This window comes from Papio anubis, chromosome 4 (assembly GCF_008728515.1).
Source record: "Papio anubis isolate 15944 chromosome 4, Panubis1.0, whole genome shotgun sequence".
Lineage (NCBI taxonomy): Eukaryota > Metazoa > Chordata > Mammalia > Primates > Cercopithecidae > Papio > Papio anubis.
In genome coordinates this window covers 86,788,515-86,812,670 of record NC_044979.1, presented here as the reverse complement: position 1 = coordinate 86,812,670, position 24,156 = coordinate 86,788,515, and the positions used below count along the sequence as shown (strand labels likewise).

Sequence of the window (24,156 nt, the reverse complement as noted above, 5' to 3'; positions counted from 1 at the left end):
TGACTTTGAGTAAATTCAATGTTGAGGGTTAACTGGTTAGGAATTCAGCAGGTGAATTTAGACTGAATTTGTTAATCATGACAAGCCTCCCTTGGAAAAAAATAAAATCATTCATCCAAGTACTTCATCTATACACACACTGATGAATATTTATCTTTAGGTAGTAAAGGAGCCCTCCCAGTCATTCCTCTCCCACTGACATGCTTTTTACCTGAGTTTCCGGGATTTTCGTGATTTTTTGTAATGTTTGTGTTACCATCAATTCTCCTTTTCTTCAACCCACGCTGTCACACACTGTGGAGGACTCTGGCAAGAGGACGTGGCCCTTGTCTTTGCATACCATGAGGGTTGTGGAAAAGCAGAAGAAATTGTCACCCAGTAAACTGAGTTATTTCCCTGCTCTGCATTAGCTGCAAAAAAAGAACATACAATTGGGGGAAAAAGGCAGGCAGGTTTTATTCCTGGCCAGGAATGGAAAAGGAGAGAGCTCTTGCTCTAAAGACACCTACCTCCCAAGCTGTGGGAAGCTGGGGAACTTCAAGGAGTTAGATGTTGGGTGGAAGATAGGTAAGCATATTCAGAGAGGAACTCCAGATGCACAAGCATAGATCATAAATGTGTCTCCATACACCCCACGTTCAGCAAAGGCAGCGATTCTCCTCTGGGTGAGAAGCTTAGCATTATAACGATATGCTAATGATCTAAAGGTAGCAAGGAGTCTCTGCTTCTGGTTTGCTGAGTTTCACTCAGGCCTTATCTTCCTGTAGTCACTGGGGAAGGATCCTGAAACTCCTGGACCACATGGAGTCCTTTTAAGCAGACTTACTTAAAGAGACTAGGGAAAAAAAAAAAAAAGCTGTTTGAGAAAATAATGAGCTTCTTCAGCTTTATCTCCTGGACTACCCTGGTAACAGAATTAGGCAAATAAAGAGCAGAGGCAACAGAGAGGTACTTTTCTCCTTTATTGCCATGAATTACTAAATGAATTAGAACTAACAGATAGAGCTGGCATAAATAGGAACTTTAACATTGGACAAAGAGAAATTCAAGCATAAGCCATTTCAATATCAAAAATTTCCTTAGATGTATGTTAGGAAAGGGGTGGTCAGAAAATGGGGTTGATTCTGATTACCATAAATTATCTAAAACAGCATTTTCCATTATACCAACAGAACACACGGTCATCTTGATTGTTTTTTTCCCATGTTGAATTGTTTTCAATATGCTATCAAAAACTCTTCTCGAACAAAAATAGGACCTAAAGGATTTTGAATACTCTTACTATTCCAATACTTCTTGTACCTAGAGCTGATGTAATACAGTATTGAATTGACCAGTTGGTTTAAGAAATCGGATTCTGCTTTTTAATTCAGTAGATAATAATAGCTGACAGTGAAAGTTACTCTATCCCTGAAATAATTTTGTTTAATATTCACAATGACCCTGTGAATTAGACTTTATCCAGTAGCACAGATGAGGAACTTTAAAGAGGTTGCCTACTTTATCCGAAATTGTAGAGCTGGTACTTGGCGAGGTCTGCAGTTTTAACTAGTACATTATACATTCTTAACATGTTAACCTCACTGTCGTATCCCTGCAGCCAGAAGATCATAGAGGGTTGAAGACAAGCTGTTATTTTACAGTAATGGATATTCACAAGGTCCTGAAAAAAAAATCACTGTTTTTGGTCATCTTTCATATATATGAGTTTACTTGAGTTTTAATGTTAATGCGTATAAAACATCATAGAAATTCTCTGTCTCTCTCTCTCTCTTTTTTTTTTTTTTTTTTAGACAAAGTCTCACTCTGTCCCCCAGGCTGGAGTGCAGTGGTGCAATCTTAACTCACTGCAACCTCTGTCTCCTGGGTTCAAGAGATTCTCCTGCTTCAGCCTCCTGAGTAGCTGGGACTAATTTATGTATTTTTTTAGTAGAGAAGGGGTTTCCCCATGTTGGCCAGGCTGGTCTCATACTCCTGACCTCAGGCGATCCGCCCACCTCGGCCTCCCAAAGTGCTGGGATTACAGGTATGAGCCACCGCACCCAGCCAGAAATTCTTATAGTGGATATTCTTACAGTGTTTTCATCTTCTCAGGATCCTGTCTCCCCCACTTCTGAAGAAAATTAGTGCCCTTCTTGAGTGGAAACTGACTGTTCCGATTTAGGTGATTTTATGGTTGTTGCCAGTAGTGATTGGCCTCCTTGGTCACAATGAGGACAATCAGAGCAATTCCCAGAGATTTTTTTCATTCCTGAAGTTGAAGAAGGGAGGCTTTTATTATTTTTTTATTTGTTCTCTCCTTTAGAGAGTAGTAAAGTACAAGCATTTGGCTCTAGAACTGAAGCCATGACCCCTGACATGTGAAGGCACCTGAAAATGCAGTTATTAAATGGACACCAGCGAGACAGGGATAGAGACAGGAAACGCTATTTGAGTTGTCGAATCTAGTGGACTCTGACAGAGTCCACACTTGGGTTTACAAGGTCCGCTTACATAAGCAAATACATTCCCATTTGGATTTCTGTCACTTAGAACCAAAGAATCCTTATTAATAACATCTTGTGGCAACTAGAAAACAAAAGCAAATTTCAAAAGTTAAATACATGCAAATATAGGTAAAAGAAAATTGAAGGCATAGAACTTGAATTTTATGATTATATTCTCTTAGAAAATTAACAATGGCAGTTCAAATTTCAAATTAGATTTAAGAACTAACCTCTGATTATTTATCTTGTCCATATTCCTACCCATGGGGTCTAGGGGGTCATGCCCTACAAACCATGGATTCTCATCAGATGGGTGTTATTTGACCCTGTATATTGTGACTTGCTTTTCAATCTGACTGTGGCATAACATTATGAGACAAGGAAAAAATATTTCACTGCAAAATATATTTCCTTGCCATGCCTTGAAATTGCCCTGCAAAGTGTTTTGTGGAAAGGATCCACATTCTATAGAGAATCCCCTTCCCCCTTTGTTTTCCTTCTCTTTTTTTGCAGATCCAGGAGATAATCAGCTAAGAACCAGGCACCCCTTTAGGTCTGATAAGAAACATTTTACAACCTAGTCTCTCTCTCTGAAGTCTGCTATCTGAGAGATTCCTCTTCACAGCACAATAAAACTTGGTCTCCACAATCCTTTATCTTTAACCTGAACATTCCCTTCTGTGGATCCCAGGTCTTTAGACAAACTCAACCAATTGTCAACCAGAAAATGTTTAAGTTTACCTATAACCTAGAAGTCCCCTGCTTTGAGTTGTCCCACCTTTCTGAACCAAGCCAATGTATTTCTTAAATGTATTTGATTGATGTCTCATGCCTCTCTAAAATATATAAAACCAAGCTGTGCCCCAACCACCTTGGGCATATGGTCTCAGGACCTCCTGAGGGCTGTGTCACAGGCCATGTTCACTCATATTTGGCTTAGAATAAATCTCTTTGAATATTTTAGAGTTTGACTCTTTTGGTGGACAGATTGAAGTTATTTTTGTTGGAAAGAAAACCAACACGAAATGTTTTTGCATCTATTTACTAATGTGTATTTTGAAGAAAAAAAAACTTGTATTTATTTAAAATTGGAATAGGGCATGTTTATGTAAACTTTGATAATATCAATGCATCATTTCTATGAACAAAGACAATATCTTAATTTAGTAAAAAGAAATTTTCTTCTCATGATTATTTCAGTAGATGAGCAGAGTTTACCCCCAAAGGTAGCTCTAGCCTTGTTGGTAATGCTGGTTGTATATATCCTTTAAAGCCTTAGTTTTATAAATAGCCAAAGGCAAATGGTGATCATACTTTGCATAGAATAAAGCAGGTAGCTATGTAATGGACCATTTCAGAGCAATGTAGCTAGCTAATTCAAGTACTCACACAAAACCACTTTATCTGATGATTCCAAATGGTTAAGATTTTAATGTGAAAAAAAATATATCCCAGGAGAAACCATGAGAGAATTATGTATGACTTTAGCATGAAGGAGGCCCTCATAAATATACTAAACCCAGAAACCACAAAAGGAAACAAATTCAGCTACATTTAAAACATAATCTGAATACTTCTGCTCCTGGGAAGGTGGAGTAGACATACTTTTCACTATTCTTCCCACCAAGGAAAGCTAAAAACCCCGAACAAGAAGAAGACTGTGAAAGTTGGAGAGGAGGTAGACTGGCTTGGGATCCTGGACCCAGGGTTCCGCGTAGCAATACCTGCTGAGTTCTCTGGGTTTTCTTCTTGCCTGATGTAGCCCTGACTTGGAGCTGAAGAAGCTGGAAACATGGAAATACCAACAGCTACAGATCAAAAAAAGTCCCAACAAAGGCCTGCCAGTCTGCCAGCCTGTCCTGTGTATTTCCAACTCAAGATTGCAGCATCAACTCACACCTGAAGCTCTGGCTTCCTTCCAAACTTTGAACTTGCCACTCCCCCCAATGGCATAAGCCAATTTCTTAAAATGAATGTCTAGTTCTATATATGCGTGTATTCTATGGGTTCTGTTTCTCTGGAGAAGCCTACTAATAGATCATTTGTCTTAGGCAATTCAAGCTGCTGTCACAGATTACCATAGACTGGGTGGTTAAAACTACAGATACTTACTACTCACAGTTTTGGAGGCTGGAAGTCTGAGATCAGGTTTCCAGCAGGACTGAGTTCTTGGTGAGCATCCTCTTCCTGGTCTACAGAGTACTGTATTACTTAAGTGGAAAAAGTAGGGTGAGCTGGTTCTCTGGCCTCTTCTATTAGGGGACTAATCCCATTCATGAGGGCTCTACCTTCATGACCTACTTACCTCCCAAAGGCTCCATCTCCAAATACCATCACAATGGGGATTAGATTTCAACATAGGAATTTTGGGAGGACACAAACATTCAGTCCATAACACCAAGTATAGTCCATAAGGAGCACAACTGCCCTTGGGATAAGAATAATAGTAATAACTAACATATACGGAGCACTTACTTTAAGAAAGACACTCTACCTAGCACTTAACATACATTATCTAACTTAATCTCTGAGACTCTATGAGGTAACTACTATTATTGTTTTAAATAAAAGGATATCAAAACCTTGAGAGGTCAACTAACTTTTCCAAGAAACATCTAGTAAGTGGAACAGCTAAGCTAGATTTGTTGGATTCCAAAGCCCCAGCTTTTAGCCAAACCCTCTGTAGATCTACATATCATTATTGTTTGTTTCCCAGTCATGAGAAATTCCACTAGATCCTAAAATAAATATACTTCCACTTGAGACAGTTTGAATGGTCATCTTGTTATGTTGTTGTTATTGTTTTTTTGTTTTTTCTTTTCTCTGTTTCTCTGGTTTTTTTGGTTTTTGTTTTTTTTTGGTTTTTTCGGGTTTTTTTTGTGAGAAAAGGTTTAGCTTTGTCACCCAGGCTGGAGTGCAATGGCACAATCTCAGCTCACTGCAACTTCTGCTTCCCAGGCTCAAGCAATCCTTCCACCTCAGTCTCCCAAGTAGTTGGAACAACAGGTGCATGCCACCATTCCCGGATTTAAATTTTTTTTTTTTTTTTGACAGAGACAGGGTTTTGCCATGTTACCCAGGCTGGTCTCAAACTCCGGGGCTCAAGCAATGCACCTGCCTTGGTCTCCCAAAGTGCTGAGATTACAGGCGTGAGCCACCCATCCGGTCTCTTGTTTAAAGCAAAGAACTTAATTTAAAATACCCTCTCAATAATGATGTATTCCATTTTGGCAGAGGTTTAGGTAACTTAAAGATCATGTCTTCTATTTTGTGTTTCTCCTGAAATGGTATTTCATACAATGTTTCCCATTCACAATAATGAAGGGCCACTCATTAGCTCTTTATTGTTGAATAACATATCCAGTATTAAGGAGTGCATTCTAAAGCACATCTTTTTTTTTTTCATGCAGGTGACACAGTTTTGTAAAAAGAAAAATAATTTCTACCTCTTACCAGATTAAGTAAAATGTTTTAGACATTTTTAAATTGGAGTAAATGTTTTATTTTCAGTCATTGTGGAATTACGAATATAATGTCAAAGGCTACACATTTGAAAATGATTCATTTAGTGGTTAACCAAGAGATTACATTAGCCCATCCTTAACTTACTTCAATCTGATTAAAAATTAATACTTCTTATGCAACTATGGGCCACTTTAAACCTGATGCCAAATATACTATTTCCATCATGAAATGGCTTGTTGCCACCCAATGTTACTGCTTGGTAGACCTGATAGTACTCAGTTCATGATGAGTAGCTTTGGTCAAACAGCTACTTGGTCAAGGGTCGGACTCTCAGTCAGTAGTAGAATCTATGCAGCAGCATGCCTGGACGTGCTATTTAAACAATAGTTCTCTGCTGCAGATGGTATGGCCTTGTTCAAGAACCCTTGAAACTGCACTGTGACTCTCCTCTCAGTGCTAGCTGGAGACTCCACTGAAGGACCGTGGATTACAGTGGGATATTGTATTAGTTATCTGTTGCTGTGGAACGAATTATCCCTAAATGTATCAGCTTGAAACAACGGTAAGCATTATCTTATATGATTTCTGCAGTCCAGAAATCCAGAAGCAGCTTAACTGGGTGGTTCCGGTTTCAGATTTCTTTGGCTTGAAGGTACAGTGAAGCTTTCAGATAGGGCTGTAGTCATCTGCGAGTTTAACTGGGTCTGCAGTATAAATTGGCAGAAGGCCTTGCACTGTACTGGCTTTTGGAAAAAGGCATCAGTTCCTCAGAATATGGACCACTCCAGAGGGCTGCTTGAATGTTATAATGACATGGCAGTTGGATTCTCCCAATATAAGTGATCCAGGAGAGACAGTAAGAGCAGTGCCAACCATAATTCCCAAAGATACAATCCCGAATGCCATAATCCCAAACATTATTACCTCTAAAGATCAAAATCCCTAAAGTTAAAAATCCCTAACATTGAACCCCCCCATCACAATTAGTGCATTTACAGTTGTACACAGGATAGTGCAGCATATTAGACAGAACTATTACCTTGTTATTGTCGTTATTTGGAAATAAAATATGGTTTAAGGAGATGCATATGGATGCCAAGCTGACAAGGGGTAGACTTGTGGACTTAACCATAAGTGTCAATTTAACTGGATTAAGGAATGCCTGGAGATCTGGTAAAACATTGTTTTCAGTGTGCCTGGGTATTTCCAGAGATGAGTGTCTGAGTCTTAGTGGATTGGGTGGGGAAGATCTACCTTCAATATTTCTAGTTTTTCAAAGGTCATCAAAGAAATGAAAATGCAAGCAAAAAATATAAAAGGCCGGGTGCGGTGGCTCACTCCTGTAATCCCAGCACTTTGGGAGGCCAAGGCCGACAGATCACTTGAGGTTAGCGGTTTGAGGCCAGCCTGGCCAACATGGTAAAACTCTATCTCTACTAAAAATACAAAAAGTAGCCAGGTGTGGGGCTGCATGCCTGTAATCCCAGCTTCTTGGAAGCCTGAGGCAGGAGAATCACTTGAACCTGGGAGGCAGAGGTTGCAGTGAGCTGACATTGGGCTACTACACTCCAGCCTGGACAATAGAGCAAGACTCCATCTCAAAAAAAAAAAAGAAAGAAAAAGAAATCTCTCCTGCCATGATTATATTATTATACTACTCCTGCCCCTTCACACATAACACCATGCTTGCCTTTTAAAAATATGCCCTTCATCAGAGAACAAAAAAAGTTCAAGTTCAGAGATCTTCTGAACCAAAGATGTTTGCTGGTTTTGAGATTCCTCCAGCGTTACAAAAAATTAAGTGGTGACCTATTCTTGGTAAGGGAGTTAACTATTGAAGAAGACAGACTTTTTCTATTGAAAATATAACATAGAAAAGCTAGCAGATGCTTCACTTTGGCTCATGGATGTGTTGACCGAAATTAAGGCTATTGAGGCAGTAATAATTTGATAAAAATTTATTGGAAACTGAATGTGAGGATGGACATGGGAAGACACCAACAAAGTTAGGCATGTTCCAAAGTCTGTTACAAGTTGGAATGCTTTTATAAGGAAGTTTAGGAGAAGGGAGAAGGACTTCTCATATTGGACTTGTCCTTTTTCTTTGGAGGGTACAATATAGAGGTTATCATCATTGGCTACAATACAGGTTTAAATGTTTTAAGTGCAAGACAATCAATACAACTTCATGATTCAGAAACAAATCAGTGTCCTTGTCAATGTCAGTAAGTTATGTATTAATCAGTATATCAGCAGTTTGAGGAACTCATGATAAGATTTGAGGGACTCACATGAATCACAAGACTTTCCCCAGGCAGTTAATTTGGAAGCCTGCCAAATGTGACCTGTAAGTTAGCAAATGGCATATTCAAAACTGTCCTCACTGTTTTTTAATCAGCTAGGTACTATTCACGCCCCTATTGGATCTGAAAATTACAGAGCCTATCCATTAATTTATGTATTAATGACTGCAAAAAGTGAACAACTTTACAAATGTTTATTTGAAGATTTGGTGGAGTTTGCAAAAAAAAAAAAACACAAAAAGGATTCCAACTAAATCCTCAAACCATAATGACAGATTTGGAATTAGGTATGAGCAAGCCTTCTAAAAGTGACTTTCAAGGTGTTATCAATAAAGCGTGTGTTTTCCAATCAGCCCAATGCTTTCGGCAAAAAAAAAAAAAAAAAATCAGATAAGTGGATTGGTCGCATAATACAGCAATGACAAAAACTGGAGTTTAGAAATTTGTCTGCATTGGCATTCTTTCCAACTGTGAAATTCTAGGAGCTTTTAATAGCTTTCTCTGCATTTGCCTGGAGAAGCCAGTAAAATTACTGACTGGTTCGAAAATAATTATGTGCACAGTAGGACAGGAAAACACTTACACAACAGTTTTCCTGTTCCATCACCAATATCATTTCTGCCAAATTAGTGGTCTGTCTATAAGTGCATACAGAACAGATTCTGAGCACTCCAAACAACATAGAAGCATGGTACAGAAGATGGGAAAATTTAAAAGGCAATGTTCCTGTGAATGTATATTAAACCACAGAAGAATTTCAAAAAGAGCAGCACCATGTAGAAAATGAATGGGGGCAGATACATTACCATAGTTCACTGCAGCCTCGACCTGCCTGGGCTCAGGTGATCCTCCTATCTCAGTCTCCCAAGTAGCTGGGACTAGAGGGATCGCTTGAGCCGGGGAGGTCGAGACTGCAATGAGCTGTGATCATGCCATTGCCCTCCAGCATGGGTGACAGAGAGAGACCCTGTCTCAGAGAGAGAGAGAGACAGAGACAGAGAGACAGACAGAGACAAGTAAAAAGAAACTTCCTTTAAGTACAATTAATTGTGATCTTAATTACCTTTGACCTTTGTTCACTCCCACTTAATTGTTTATTGTTATTATTGTTATTTCATTGTTATTGTTTGTTGTTATTCATTTATTTATTTATTTATTTTTTTTTTGAGACAGGATCTCACTCTGTTGCCCAGGTTCCAAGTCCTGGGCTCAAACAATCCTCCCATCTTGGTCTCCCAAACTGCTGGGATTACAGGCATGAGCCATCGTGCCCGGCCTGGTCATATTTTTGATGGGTTGATTCTCTCCAGTCCATGTTCCAGTCCAGATGCATAATAATAATACAAGAATTGAAAACGAAAATTTTGAGACAGATCCATCTCACAAACCTGCCTTTCTTTTCTAGTGGTACAAGCCCCATTGAGTGAAGTGCTCCTAATCTCTGCTGATTTTAAATGCTGTAGAAAGCATTGTTGTATTTAATTCCGTGCACTGAAGATTTCTTATAGTCCTAGAATACAGATCAATCTAGATGTATGGTCTCGATCAATCACAAGAGGATCAATAAGCCTTTTTTCTTATTCTACTTCCCTTTTTTGAAAGGGCTTTGATTTGCATTTGCTGCCTATAGACAGCAATTTGTCTGTTTTTTTTTTTTTTTTTTTAACGTGTGCTTGTTTGTTAAATGAGCATACTGCATTCTGTGGGAAGTGGGCTTCTAGTGTACCTAATACCTACATAGCGAATATTGTATCCCATAGGGAATTTTTCATCCCTTGTCCTCCTCCCACCCTCCTCCCTTCAGGAGTCCCCGAGTGTCTATTATTTCCATCTTTATGATCATGCATACCCACTGTTTCGCTCCCACTTATAAGTGAGAACGTGCAATATTTGCTTTTCTGCTTTGGAGTTGGTTCACTGAGTATAATGGCCTCCAGCTCCATCCATGTTGCTGTAAAAAGTATAAAATCATTCTTACAGCTGCATCACTGGAGAATTTTAACTTTTTTATTGGTTGGTCTTCCTTTCTCTCTCTCTCTCTCTTACTCTCTCTTTCTTTCTTTTTGCATCTTGGATGATACAAACCAATGTTTGTTTTTTGAGACAGTGTCTCACTCTGTCACCCAAACTGCAGTGCAGTGGGAATGATCCTAGCTCACTACATCCTCAGACCTCCTGCCCCAGCCTCCCCAGCCTCCCGATGATATAGGAGTTAAGAAGAAATTATTTAGACTGATAGTGAGAGTAAGGAAGTCCTTGATAAGGTTTTCCTTTTAATGAAAAGCATCCCCAAATTATTTTATTTTCTAATAAAGAGCAGCCTATAAAATCGAGCTGCAGACATAGACAAGCAAGCTAGAAGCTTGCAGGGGTGAATGCTGGCAGCTGTGCCAATAGGAAAAGGCCACCTGGGACTAGGAATGTTCAAAATGCTGGCTCCATTTCCCCTTTTCCTTTCCAATCACTTGTGCAGTAGGGGGCAGATAATATGGCACTGCCAAGTGGAAAGTCTATTTGCATAAGAAGAAGATTAGAGTGGGTTAGCCAGCTTCCCAAAGCACTATGTAAATGTCACACCTGGTCCAACCAATCTGTGGGCCCTATGTAAATCAAGCCTGTCTGTAAAATCCGGTGCATTCTGCCATGGGCTGGAAGTCCCATTTGGAAGCTCCTCTCTCGCAAGAGAGAGAGAGAGCTCTTCTCCTTTCTCTTTCTTCTGCCTATTAAACCTCTGCTCCTAAACCCACTTCTTGTGCTTACTGGGTTTTTCCTTGGTAAGACAACCAACCCCAGGTATTTACCCCAGACAACGACATGGCTTCACTCAGTTGGGCTGGGTGTGAAGCCTGGGCCACCCACCCTGCCCGGATTTTATTTTTTAAAGAAGTGGGCTCACCCTCCCCATGTTGTTGCTCAGGCTGGTCTCCTGGCCTATTTTATTTTATTTATTTATTATTTTTATTTTTTGGCTACTGCTAATAGCTGTTCTATGTAGGAGAAATCTGTCCTAACAAGGATAATCCTTGGAAATTTCCCATTCAAATCCAGCATTTGGTTGTCAAATGATCATCTCTTGTAAAAGGGAAAAGATTAAAAAATAAAGACGAAGATAAAAATATTAAAAGAAAAAGAAGAAGAAGAAAAGAATGGAACATATTCTACAAGGAGAGCCATGCCTAAAAGAAAAAAAAAGCAGCTATTCATCAAGCTGCAATACTGATAGATACTGGAGGCAGACAAATGCCTATGCAGATAAGAAAGAGTCCCTGGAGAATCTCTGCTCCACAAGTGTTTATGCCAGATGTTTTTGTGCAGATAAGGGAACCTGCACAGGGTCTTTCCTGGGCATGCCCACAAAGGACTGGAAGCCCAAACGCACTGGCAGAATGGGGTGGAGCCACCCGGAATTCACGCCTAACACATGGGAGGAGCCTGACCTTTTCAACTCGTGTTGTGGTCTGGCATTCAGTTTGTGAGGTGGAAACCTGCGTGCATGACCCCTCTTTTTGTTCAAAGCTTTCCTTTCACTTAATAAATTCTGGCCTCCTCACCTTTCAACATGTCTGTATGCCTAATTTTTCCTGGTTGTGAGACAAGAACCTGGATTTAGCCGAACTAAGGAGCAAAAAAATCCTGCATCAACATTTCAAAATATAATTAAGCACTGGGGCTCTCTCTACCCCCGACACCTCAGGGTTCCCCCTGCCTGCCAATGGCGGGCCTGGCTGCCCAATCCCAGTGGCTTCCCATGCTCTCCCGCGGGCCCCAGCTTCGGCCCCCTCTCTCCCTCCCTTCCGTTTAATTCCCCTTCCGGACGTTGCTATCATGTTGAAGCCTCAGCCGCCATAAGAGCTCTCCAAGCCCCAGCAGCCGCCCCCCATGCAGCAGGCCATGCCTCCTCTGCAGCTCCACCGGGGCCTCCTGCGGCCTCCTCCCCCTGCCTGGGGCCTTCGGCTGCCAGGAGCGGGCTCCGCTGGGAAGCCGAAAGCATCTTGGCGACGCAGCTGCCTCCGCAGCAACAGCACCAGGAGAGGCGGGGGCCGCTGCCACTGGCAGCGCCAGGGGACAGAGCACAGGAAAGGGACCCCCACAGTCACCTGTGTTTGAAGGCGTGTACAACAATTCCAGAATGCTGCATTTCCTTACAGCTATTATGGGCTCCACTTGTGATGTAAAGGTGAAAAATGACACCATCTATGAGGGTATCTTCAAGAGGCTGAGCTCAAATTTTGAACTAGCAGTGGATGTTGTACACCAGAAAGCATCTGAGCCAGCAGGTGGTCCTTGTCGGCAGGATATTGTAGACACCATGGTGTTTAAGCCAAGTGATGTCATGCTTGTTCCCTTCTGAAATGCTGACTTCAGCTACGCTGCTAAAGACAAGTTCACCCATTCAGCCATCGCCATGAACTAGAAGGGAATGGGGAACACAAAGAGAAGGTGCTTCAGCGCTGGGAGGGGGGTGACAGCAACAGCGACAACTACGACCTTGAGTCCGACATGTCCAATGGATGGGACCCCAATGAAATGTTCAAGTTCAACGAGGAGAACTACGGTGTGAAGACCACCTGTGATAGCAGTCTTTTTTCTTATACAGTGCCCTTAGAAAAGGACAACCCGGAAGAGTTTCAGCAGCGAGACCTGCGTTTGGCACAGTTGGCATGAGAGATTGAATCAAGCCCTCAGTACCGCCTGTGGATCGCCATGGAGAGTGATGATGGGCCACTGGAGTGGAGAAGCACAGGGCGGCCCAATGGCAGTATTCAGGGCAGGAGAGCCCCAGGTTGGCATCCAGGAAGATAAAGTATATCATCCCTCTGCCTCAATGAGTCCAGGAAGGTCCCCAGGGAGGAGTTTGATGCAGCAGCTCTCCGTGTGGTCGGCCTGGCCTTAGCTCTTTGCCACCTCGTGGCCCTCACCATCTGGACAATAGCAACCCTGGCCCAGGTTCTGAGGCCGGTGGTATCAATGGAGGCCCTTCCTGCATGTCCCCAAAGGCACAGAGGCCTCTGAGAGGTGCCAAGACCCTGTCTTCACCCAATAATAGGCCTTCTGGAGAAACTTCTGTTCCTCCTCCTGCAGTGGGCCGGATATATCCCCTGAGTTCTCCCAAGTCTGCTGCCCCTGCCCCAATCTCAGCTTCCTGTCTTGAGCCTCCCATTGGCTTGGCAGTGACAACATCTTCAGCCTCCATCCCTGTGACCTCATCAGTCTCAGATCCTGGAATGGGCTCCATTTCCTCAGTTTCTCCAAAGATCTCCCTGGCCCCCACAGATGTAAAAGAACTCTCTACCAAGGAACCTGAGAGAACCCTGGAGCCCCAGTAGCTGGCTCAGATAGCTGGGAAAGTCCCTGGTCTTCAGAATGAACAGAAACTATTCCAACTGGAAGAACTCAGAAAGTTTGGGGTCCAGTTTAAGCTTCAGCCCAATAGTTCCCCTGAGAACAGCCTGGGTCCTTTTCCTCCCTGGATCTTAAAGGAGGAGGCCAAAGAAAAGGAGAAGGAGATTGATGGTTTGTTGACTTCAGATCCCATGGGGTCCCCCGTCTCCTCCAAGACAGAGTCCATATGGGATAAGGAGGACAAACCACCCCTGGCACCAGCAGGAGGCACTGAGGGCCCAGAACAGCCCCCACCACCTTGCCCAAGCCAAACCGGCAGCCCCCCAGTTGGGCTCATCAAAGGAGAGGACAAGGATGAGGGCCCTATTGCTGAACAAGTAAAGAAATCAACGTTGAACCCCAATACCAAGGAGTTCAGTCCCACAAAGTCTCTGCTGTCTGTGAATAAATCCACCAGTACCCCAACTTCTCCAGGGCCTCGGACTCATTCAACTCCCTCCATCCCAGTGCTGACAGCAGGCCAGAGTGGGCTATACAGCCCCCAGTACATCTCCTACATACCTCAGATCCACATGAGACCAGCTGTGCAGGCATCTCAGATGTGTTCGTATCCAATTCAATGTCTGGGCAGCAGGGCAAGTACTGGAGAGCAAAATGCTCCCTGTGCCCATAGCTCTGGGACCAATACCAGCCAGCCTCAGCCCTACCTCGGTGGCTGCTGGCCTGCCTCTGGTGGCTGCCACGCCCTATTCTTCCTACATCTCCTACAACACTCAGCAGTTCCCAGGCCCACCTGCCATGATGCAGCCCATGACCCACTACGCCTCACAGCCGGTGTCTGCCCCTTTGCTTCAAAGCAACCCACGCATGCTGACGTCGGGCAGACATCCCCAGGTCGTTGTGTCATCCTCCACCCCTCAGTACCCTTCTGTGGAGCAGCCCACCCCTCAAGCCCTTTATGTCACTGTTCATCAGGCCTACCCACACTATGCCACACAGTTTCATGCCCACCAGCTGCAGCCGGCTACCATGCCTACCTGGAACCAGACTGCAGCCCCCAGTCCTGTCCAGCATCAGGCAGGAGTGGCTCCACACCTGGGCAGTGGACACCCAACAGTAGAATCTGTACCACCCAGGGGCCCTGGCCGGCATGCTGCCCTCTCTGCCTCTGGGACCTTCTGCCCAGTCCCCTCAGAGCAGCTTCCCCCAGCCAGCCACTGTGTATGCCATCCACCACCAGCATCTGCCCCACGGCTTCACCAACATGGCCCATGTTCCCCAGGCTCATGTCCAAACTGGAATCACTGCAGCCCCGCCCCCTCACCCTGGGGCTCCCCATCCACCCCAGGTGATGCTGCTGCACCCACCCCAGAGTCATAGGAGGTCACCCCCAAAGTGCAGTGCCCCAGAGTGGGGTGCCTGCATTCTCAGCTTCCACACCCTCACCCTATCCCTACATCGGGCACCCCCAAGCTCTCACTGACCCCGACTGTCTCCTGACTTACCAGAGTTCAATCTTACCCCTCCCAGCAGCTCCTCTTCCACCCCCTGAGGAACTGAAGACTTTCCTGGCCGAGACCGGAGACCTCCATGAGTGGAGGGAAGAGTGATCTATGCCTCTTCCCCCAGCAGTTCGAACCACTCCCAGTTCCCCATCCCCCCTTTCCCCAGGGGAGCTGGGGAATTCCTGCCAAGCACCTTGAATGGGAGGGGCCTCACAGAGGGCAGCGCCAGTGTCCAGCAGGGGTGGGGGGTTCCTGCTCTGTCCCTGCCTGTCCCCACCCAGTATTGCCCTCCCATCCTCTCATCTACTCCCCTGCTGGACACAGAAGATGTTTTATTTTCTGTTATTTATAACCTCAGACTTAGGTCCCCTGTTCTTTATTTTCCATTAACTTGAGTGACCTGTGTGAGAGACAGATGGATGCCCCAGGAGGATGGCTGGACAAGAACTTTTACTTTTTATTACATAAAAATATAAATAAATAAATAAATAAATAAATAAATATTTAAATAATTGTGAAAGTCAGCCAACTCTTATGGCCTACTTCGTCCCAAAAGCTTATAACCTATTCCCATAATGTACTTTTTCATATGTACAATTGTCTTTTTAGTTTTTTATTCACGATTTTAAATTGTGAGCATTACTTTTTATAATTTGCTAATTTATACCTCTATTTCCAATATGGGAATCATGTCAAGACTTAGAGTTATAATTTGTTTTATACATTTTTCACAAATCTGACTTCACAAAAGTATGTTATTGCAACACTGTTTTGTGTTTAAGCATTGTGTATGTGTGCATGAAAACACTGAAACTTCCTCAATAAGTGAAGAGATGTTCTTTTTGTATGTCTGCATTTGCGATATACATTTTACTTTTTGACCTATTTCTTTATGAATATGGTTTGTCTACTCATAACTGTTATACCTGTGCAACTGTCATTAGTATAACTGAGTGCTTATACTTGCAAAAATGTATATGTCATTATTGCCTATTTTATTGTATTAAGTAGCCTATAAAATGTTCTGTAGATATAATGTTTCTCAAACAAATCTGTTTTTAAAAATGTAAACAAATGTCTTTTAATTTTTTAAAATTATTTTTTCTAGAATTACATTTTTGGGACTATGTCTTTTGTCTTTTGGATTATGGCCCAAGCTCAAGCAAGAGAATGCTTCAAATCTTTCTATCACCTAATCTTGGAAGCCAAAAACAACCACTTTTGTCATGATACCAGCTACTCACCTACATGAAGGGGCAAATCTTTGTGTTTTCTTTATTCTAGCTGCAACCTTCTTCCAGGGACCATATCTGAATTTTTAGACTCTGGCCGTGCACAGAATGATAAGTGCCCACAGGTGAATGAAGGCTGTAGATTCTCAATGTCAATTCATTATTCCTTCTAGGCTTTCATCTCTTGCCTGTTTTGATTCCAGTCCACTTCTACAGTGTGTCTGTGTTTCCCAAGCACCATCAGCTAGAGGGAGATGTCACTCTGCCCTTTGTAAGCTTTTTATCTAGCTCCTTAGGGAAAACTGTAATGAATTTGAGTTATGTTCAATGTCCACTTTTGTCACTCAGTACTAGGCAACTGCTAAAAGCATTTGGATTTTTTTTTCCCTAAGGAGCAAGTTTCTGGCTATACCAAACCCAGGTCGTTAGCCAGAACTGGCAAATATCTCCAGAGAGGAGAGTCAAAAATAGTACACTAGATAAGTTAATTGTGTTATAGTCTTACTATGAAATACTATATAGCAGTAAGAATGATAGAATCATTGCTTCTAGCAACAACATGGATGAAGCTTACAACGTGAAGTGAAAAAAGCCAGACACAAAATATTCATCTTCTACGATTCCATTTATATGCCTTTTGAAATCAGACATGGTTAATTTATTGTCTAGAAATCAGGACAGTGATTACTTTGGAAGGGTGAGTAGTGACTGGTACAGGAAGGAGGGAGCTTTCAGAGTCCTAATAGTGTTCTATTTCTTGATCTAGCATGCCAGTTACATAAACATGTTCAATTTTTAAAAATTCATTGAATTAGACACTTATGAATTTTATACATTTCTGTGTACATTTATACTTAACCAATTTTACATTAAAAAACCTAAAATGTAAGAATTATTTTTCATTATTGGTGTTTCTGTTTACATTTAAATATCTCAAATAATATCATAGTAGTATGTAATACGCTAAGTCACGGGGAAGTTTAATATACAACTGGAAACCACTACGATTTCTAGAAATACCAGGGCTCATCTCAGTGTAACTGTGAGCATTTGAGCCGGTTCTGTGCCTTCCTCTTCGAGGTATCTTTCCTCTCGTGTTGGAACTGTGTTCCAGTTCATAGAGGTCAAAGTCATCACTGATCTCTTCATGGACCTCACAAAAACAGCATCTTCTGGGTCATCGAACACAGTTCTGCAAAAAAAGCAATTATGTCAGAAAAAAAGCAATCAAAAATGAAAATTTGACCAAAATGAAATTTTTATTCAAATGCATTAATGCTATGTTTTTCTGTGTTATTTGTGTTATTAGTTGTGTACCACTAACAAATAATTTGCAGGCTCCACTGACAAATGACTTTCAGGCTAAGTGACGCTATTTATATTGTATATATTGTTTACTTTATACATGAAGTATCTGAACATATTTGGGGATCAATTAGTACAGTTAAGGTCTCACATACTAATGCACTCATGTTTTAAAACCATGTTAAATGAGATGATTAAAATATTTATAGATATATGCATATTATTATCTTAAGTTCACTGCATTCCTAAGTTTTTTTCTACATTATGCCATATTTTATAAATGTATGTGGAGATAATATTCCATACTGTATCCAAAAAAAAAAAATCTTAAGTGAAAAAATAAAAAGGAATGATGACTCTAAATTCATCAGTATTCATGAATTTGAAAAGTCTTCTATGGACTTTTAGTGAGGTGCTTGCTTTTGGAAATGTAAATTCCAATGAATATAAAACATAAGTCTACATGATAACTGCTATGACCGAACACATTTAGAGAATAGCTAAACAAGGAATGTACAGCCCCACTTTCAGAATAGCTAATAGTTAAGGTTTAGTTTTTATTATTTTATTTTTTGAAACAGAGTCTCACTCTGTCACCCAGGCTGGAGTGCAGTGGCATGATCTAGGCTCACTGCAACTTCTGCCTCCTGGGTTCAAGCGATTCTCCTACCTCAGTCTCCCGAGTAGCTGGGATTATAGGCGCCCGTCACCACGCCCGGCCAATATTTTGTATTTTTAGTAGAGGCAGGTTTTCACCATGTTGGCCAGGCTGGTCTCGAACTCCTGAACTGAGGTGATCTGCCCATCTCATCCTCCCAAAGTGCGGGGATTACAGGCATGAGCCACTGCGCCCGACGGAGGTTTATTTTTCTAAGCATCAAATTATCTTTTTACTTATTTGGGATTTTGATAGTAATATTAAAAGCCCAAGTATGTCAAATATGAATACAGAGCTTGAACTCATTCATCACAGAAAGACCTACCAATTTTTCTCATCTATTGAAGAGTGAGTCATTTTTCAACTCATTAAAATCTATTTTAGGAAATGGAGATGATTTAAAGGGACAACACAATTATGAAATAATCTGATAATAAATGTATAGATAAAATTACTTACTTGTCTACATTATTTGCAAATCCAAAATCTAAAAAAAAATACATTTTAAAGTTAGTATTTTAAAATATTTATCCAGCATTTGAAAACAACTGAACAATGCTATAAAGGAAAAGAATAAAACAGGGCTTTCTGTTTTCAAGTTATCCTTTACACAAATAGTTCAATCTGTCAAAAATCCCTTTTTATCTAACTCCAAAGCAAAACTTTCTCTTAGATATACTGGGTTTTGCCTTAGGTTTTGAGGCAATTTTTTAAATACAATATAAATTTCAAAATCCTGAGAATGGAAAGCTTAGTCAATTTATAATGTACCAATGGAATCCAAGTGGAAATTTTTGTAATTAATATACTGAGGCCGATATAAGATACTGAAACCTATCCCTTTTCTTCTGAAAGGCACATGCGTCTATAAATGGACTAACAGTCCAAATGAGGAGAAATAGTTAGGAACATTTCAACTATTTGGATTCTTGGCATTAACTGTAAAGAAACAGAATAAACAAATACTAGATCACAAGAATCTAGATCTTCCTAGCTTTGAAGCCCAAGACTAGTCCTCAAAACCTGGATTTCTTATGGTGTCTTCCAGAGATGGTCACTGCTTTGTTGATTTCCCTCCAGAAAGCCTAGTGCCCGTCCACAGATGGATTTTACCAGCACCTGTTGTGCCAGTAAAGCCCACAGTATCAGCTCTTGCCATTCCACAAGCAGCAGCGACCACACAGCCTCTCTGCCTTAGAATTCATAGCATTGTTCCCTTCATAAGTGGCTGACAAAAGTCTCTCGTGCATTTTGGATCATCCTAGGCTATCTTTTCCTACATTTTCCTCCCAGCTTTATTGAGGTATAATTAACAAATAAAAACTGCATATATTTAAGGTGTACAACTTGATGTTTTAATATACGTATTCATTGTGAATAATCAACACAATCTAAATAACATATTCATCAGCCAGACCTCTGCCATTTTTTGTGTGTATTGGTGAGAACACTTAAGATCTACCCTCTTAGTAAATTTCAAGTATACAATACAGCTAACTATCGTCACATTACGTAAGATCTTCAGAATTTATTCATTTGTGTAATTAATTTAAACTTTGTACATTTTAACTAACATCTCCCCATCTCCCCTTCCCCACAGCGCCTGGCAACCACCATTTTACTCTCTGCTTCTATGAGTTTGACTATTATAATTCCATATATAAGTGAGATCATGCAGTATTTGTTCTGTGTCTGTTTTATTTCATTTGGTATAATGCTTTCCAGTGTCATCCATATTGTCAAAAAATGACAGGATTCCCCTGTTCTCTTCTACATTTTTAATTACAAAAAGCACATACTTTACTTATAATGAATATAAACAATAAAGAAAATAGTGAGCAAAAAGGGAAATTTCCCTTTAACCTTTCCACTTCCTCTTACTACTATTAAGTATCACTATTAAAAGTTTTGTGTGTATGTTTCCAGCCTGTATGTCACATATGTACTCACATGTCTACATGTACATATACATAGAGATTTGTTTGTTGACAAAATTCCAATTTTGTTATTACTCATAGTATACTGCTTTTCCAATGAGTATGGTTTTTGTTTTTTGTTTTCGTTTGAGACGGAGTCTCTCTCTGTTGCCCAGACTGGAGTGCAGTGGCACGATCTCGGCTCACTGCAATCTCTGCCTCACTGCAACCTCTGCCTCCTGGGTTCAAGTGATTCTCCTGCCTCAGCCTCCTGAGTAGCTGGGATTACAGGTGCCTACTACCACGCCCAACTCATTTTTGTATTTTTAATAGATATGGGGTTTCACCATGTTGGCCAGGCTGGTCTCAAACTTCAGGTGATCTGCCCACCTTGTCAAGGTGTTTTTAATACCCCCAAATATATTATGGATTGATTCTATAATGGAATAGTTTGTATTATACAAATGTGCCATAGTCTATTTAACATTCTCCTATGAATGACCATTTAAATTGTTTCTACTACTTTTGCTATTATAAAAAATATTGCAACATGCAGACTTATACCCATATATTTTTTCTTTGTCCATATGTGCAAGCACTTCTGTAAGGGAGAGATCAAATTTAGTTGCTGTGTCAAATGGTTTGCACATTTTGTATGTTGGTGGATACTGCCATATGGTCATCCAAGAGAGTTGAACGAGTTTACATTCCCATCAATAACATGAATTGTGCTCTTTCCCCCTCATCTTTAACAACCCTTTAAAACTTCTGCCTACTTGTTGGATGAAAGTAGTATCTCATTGTTTTCATTTCCACTTATTTGATCATTAGTGAAGGTGATCATTATTTACATTTCTTTCTTTGTACATATGTCTTGTCCATGTCATTTATTTTGTTTTCTACTGGGATTTTTAAATTGACTTGGAGATGTCCTTTAGAAATTATGGGTGTTAACTTTTGCCTATTATATATGTTATAAAGACTTCTTCCAATCTTGCATTTTAATTTTCTTCCTATATGATGCTTTTTATTTTTAATTATTGTGGATACATGCTAGTTGTACATATTTATGGGATACATATAATTGTTTTTCATTTTTATGTAGTTAAATCTGTCAACATTTCTCTTTGATGGCCTCTGGGTTTTGTGTGAGGTTTTGATTGGCCTTCACTTTGGGATTATGAAAGTATTTTCTTCCAGTTCTTTTTTATTTCCTTTACATTTAGATATTCGATCTCTCTGGAATCTATTTTTGTATATGGTGTCTCCCTTAGAAAGTAGTTCTAGTTTATCTCTTTGGCCCAGGGCTACTTTCTGGCACAATTCTAGAGGGGGCCTCAGTAAATGTTTGCTGTGCTAAGAGTGTCCATTGAAGTTATGCAACATGGAAGCTCTGTTGACTGCTGATTTTTGCTTTCACAAATTTTTCTGAGTCTACACAGCTCCCTCAATTGCTCAGCCCTATGCCAAACAATCTCTAGATCTCACATTGACCTCTAATACCTACCTGAACCTTCATGCATAGGTAGGGGTTGGCATTTACTCTTCTGGGTGTGCCTGATATGTCATAGCTACCCAAAGTCAGAAACGTCTTCAAGACTTGATTTCCTGAGCCATTGATCTCCCAGCTCATAACTTTCAATTATATGTTTTCTCTGGATTCTGTCCTGCCTTGTCTGTACTGATGCACTTTTTGGTGAATTGCTGTTTGTTAAATAGTCTGCCTGGTCTTCCTTTTTGGACTTACCCTTCCCTTTTCCTGAGTAGTACATGCCTCAGCTGCCAGGCCCAGGCTCTGTGACACTATACCCCAGCTTGGGCTCAGCACCTGGAGCTCTGTCTTCAGCAAACATGGTGGAAATCTGGCAGCCGCACTTTTGGACCACTAATGGACATTTTAAAAGCTTGTTGGTGTTTTATTTTAAATTCCCCTTAATGTCTTTCTACATCTAGATATATTGGTGAAAAATCTGCAAATGAGTTTCCTTAATGCCAGGTAGAAGCCCAAAGTGTTTTGGTTCTGAGAATACCGGCTATCTTGCAATAAAACCCAGAGACAGTAATGAAAATTTGTACAACCCTTTTAACCATACTTATTTGATAAGGACTGATAGATGGGATTTGAAGAAAACTTAAAATTGATCTTGCTTCTCAAGATATTAGAAATATAATTGGTTTCTTTCTCAACTTTAGATTAAGGATAATAAAATCAAAATGTGGCTTTATGATTGCTTCATAAACATTTTTAAGTGTAATTTCTTTTCAATAAAATAATTAATATTTCTCTTAGAATTACTCTAATAATTTTTTAGAAAGTCACGATAAGGTAAGATTTATAACAAAACAAATATAGAAGCTACAAAATGATATGATAAATTTTAAAAATTTACATAGTGTGTTTTACTATAAATGTTTGCTTAATTAAGGTATGCTAAAATAAGCCATACTCTGGGCTAAAAATACTTTTTAGTTGTTATGATATAGTGACCTTTTGCAGAAAATGAGTAGATTTATAATAATTGTCCTGTCAATTATTAGAGGCTTTAGTCAACATATCTGTTAATTAAGAAGAAAAAGTTTCAAATGCAATAAAATACTCTCCCTATCTTTTCTGCTCCTGATTTTGTTTTTGGAGGTTCAATATGAAAAGGAGCCAAGAGAATTTAAAAAACGATTCTAGTTCTTTCAGCAGTCTGGTTAAACAAAAGAAATGTAGAGCCCTAAAGGTGGCGATCACACCGATAATAATTATAGCACTGAAAAATAGATTGTGGAGGCTGACCTTGCATTGTTTGTTATTGTGTGCATTAACTGTTTTTAAGAGGGGAGATTTTCTATCTAAAGACTACTTTCTTTTTCTGAGGCATGAGTCTTGCTCTGATCACAGACATCAGGCTAAAGTGCATGTAAGATGCAGATCTTAGCTCAATCTGCATGGACCTCACAACTCCCAGGTCCAAGCTGATTGCTCCTGCTTCCAGCCTCCCAAGGTAGCTGGGATTACAGGTTCCGCCTGCCACCATTGGTCTGGCTAAGTTTGTATTTTTAGTAGAGATGAATGGGTTTCAACCATGGGTTGTGGAGACCAAGGCTTGGTCTCAAACTCCTGACCTCAAATGATCCACTTGCCTCAGCCTCCCAAAGTACTGGGATTACAAGCGTGAGCCACCATGCCTGGTGAGTTAGACAACTGCAAATATATATGAACATTTTAGTATACTTTCAGTTTTGGGAAACATGTGCAGAACATGCAGGTTTGTTACATAGGTATACATGTGCCATGGTGGTTTGCTGCACCCATCAACCTGTCCGTTACATTAGGTATTTCTCCTAATGCTATCCCTCCCCCAGACCCCCAGTCCCCAGCAGGCCCCAGTGTGTGATGTTCCTCTCCCTGTGTCCATGTGTTCTCATTGTTCAACTCCCACTTATGAGTGAGAACATGTGGTGTTTGGTTTTCTGTTCTTGTGTTAGTTTGCTCAGAATGATGGTTTCCAGCTTCATCCATGTCCCTGCAAAGGATATGAACTCATCCTTTTATATGGCTGCATAGTATTCCATGGTGTATACGTGCCACATTTTCTTTATCCAGTTTATCATTGATGGGTATTTCGGTTGGTTCCAAGTCTCTGCTATTGTAAATAGTGCTGCAATAAATATACGTGTGCATGTGTCTTTATAGTAGCATGATTTTTAATCCTTTGGGTATATACCCAGTAATGGGATTGCTGGGTCAAATGGTATTTCTGGTTCTAGATCCTTGAGGAATGCCACATTGTCTTCCACAATGGTTGAACTAATTTACACTCCCACCAACAGTGTAAAAGCATTCCTGTTTCTCCACGTCCCCTCCAGCATCTGTTGTTTCCTGACTTTTTAATGATCTACATTCTAACTGGTGTGAGATGGTATCTCGTTATGGTTTTGATTTAAAAACTTCTGA

At 40.7% G+C, this 24,156-nt stretch overlaps 1 protein-coding gene and 1 pseudogene across 2 annotated transcripts in view; one reads left to right on the top strand and one right to left on the bottom strand.

The window, feature by feature from the left end:
- The first annotated feature begins 341 nt into the window (after positions 1–341).
- On the top strand, positions 342–14,987 carry LOC101000926 (annotated as a pseudogene). Its single transcript, XR_002521271.2, has 2 exons — positions 342–378; positions 11,949–14,987. The product of XR_002521271.2 is annotated as an ataxin-2-like protein pseudogene (transcript).
- Positions 14,988–17,160: 2,173 nt separating this feature from the next.
- LRRC72 (leucine rich repeat containing 72) overlaps positions 17,161–24,156 on the bottom strand; it is a 50,754-nt gene continuing 43,758 nt past the window's right edge. The window contains exons 8-9 of the mRNA XM_021935971.2: positions 18,757–18,784; positions 17,161–17,526 (exon numbers count right to left, since the gene is read on the bottom strand). Coding sequence (XP_021791663.2) covers positions 17,361–17,526; positions 18,757–18,784 — 194 coding nt within the window. The 3' untranslated portion in view covers positions 17,161–17,360. The remainder of the gene's footprint in view (positions 17,527–18,756; positions 18,785–24,156) is intronic.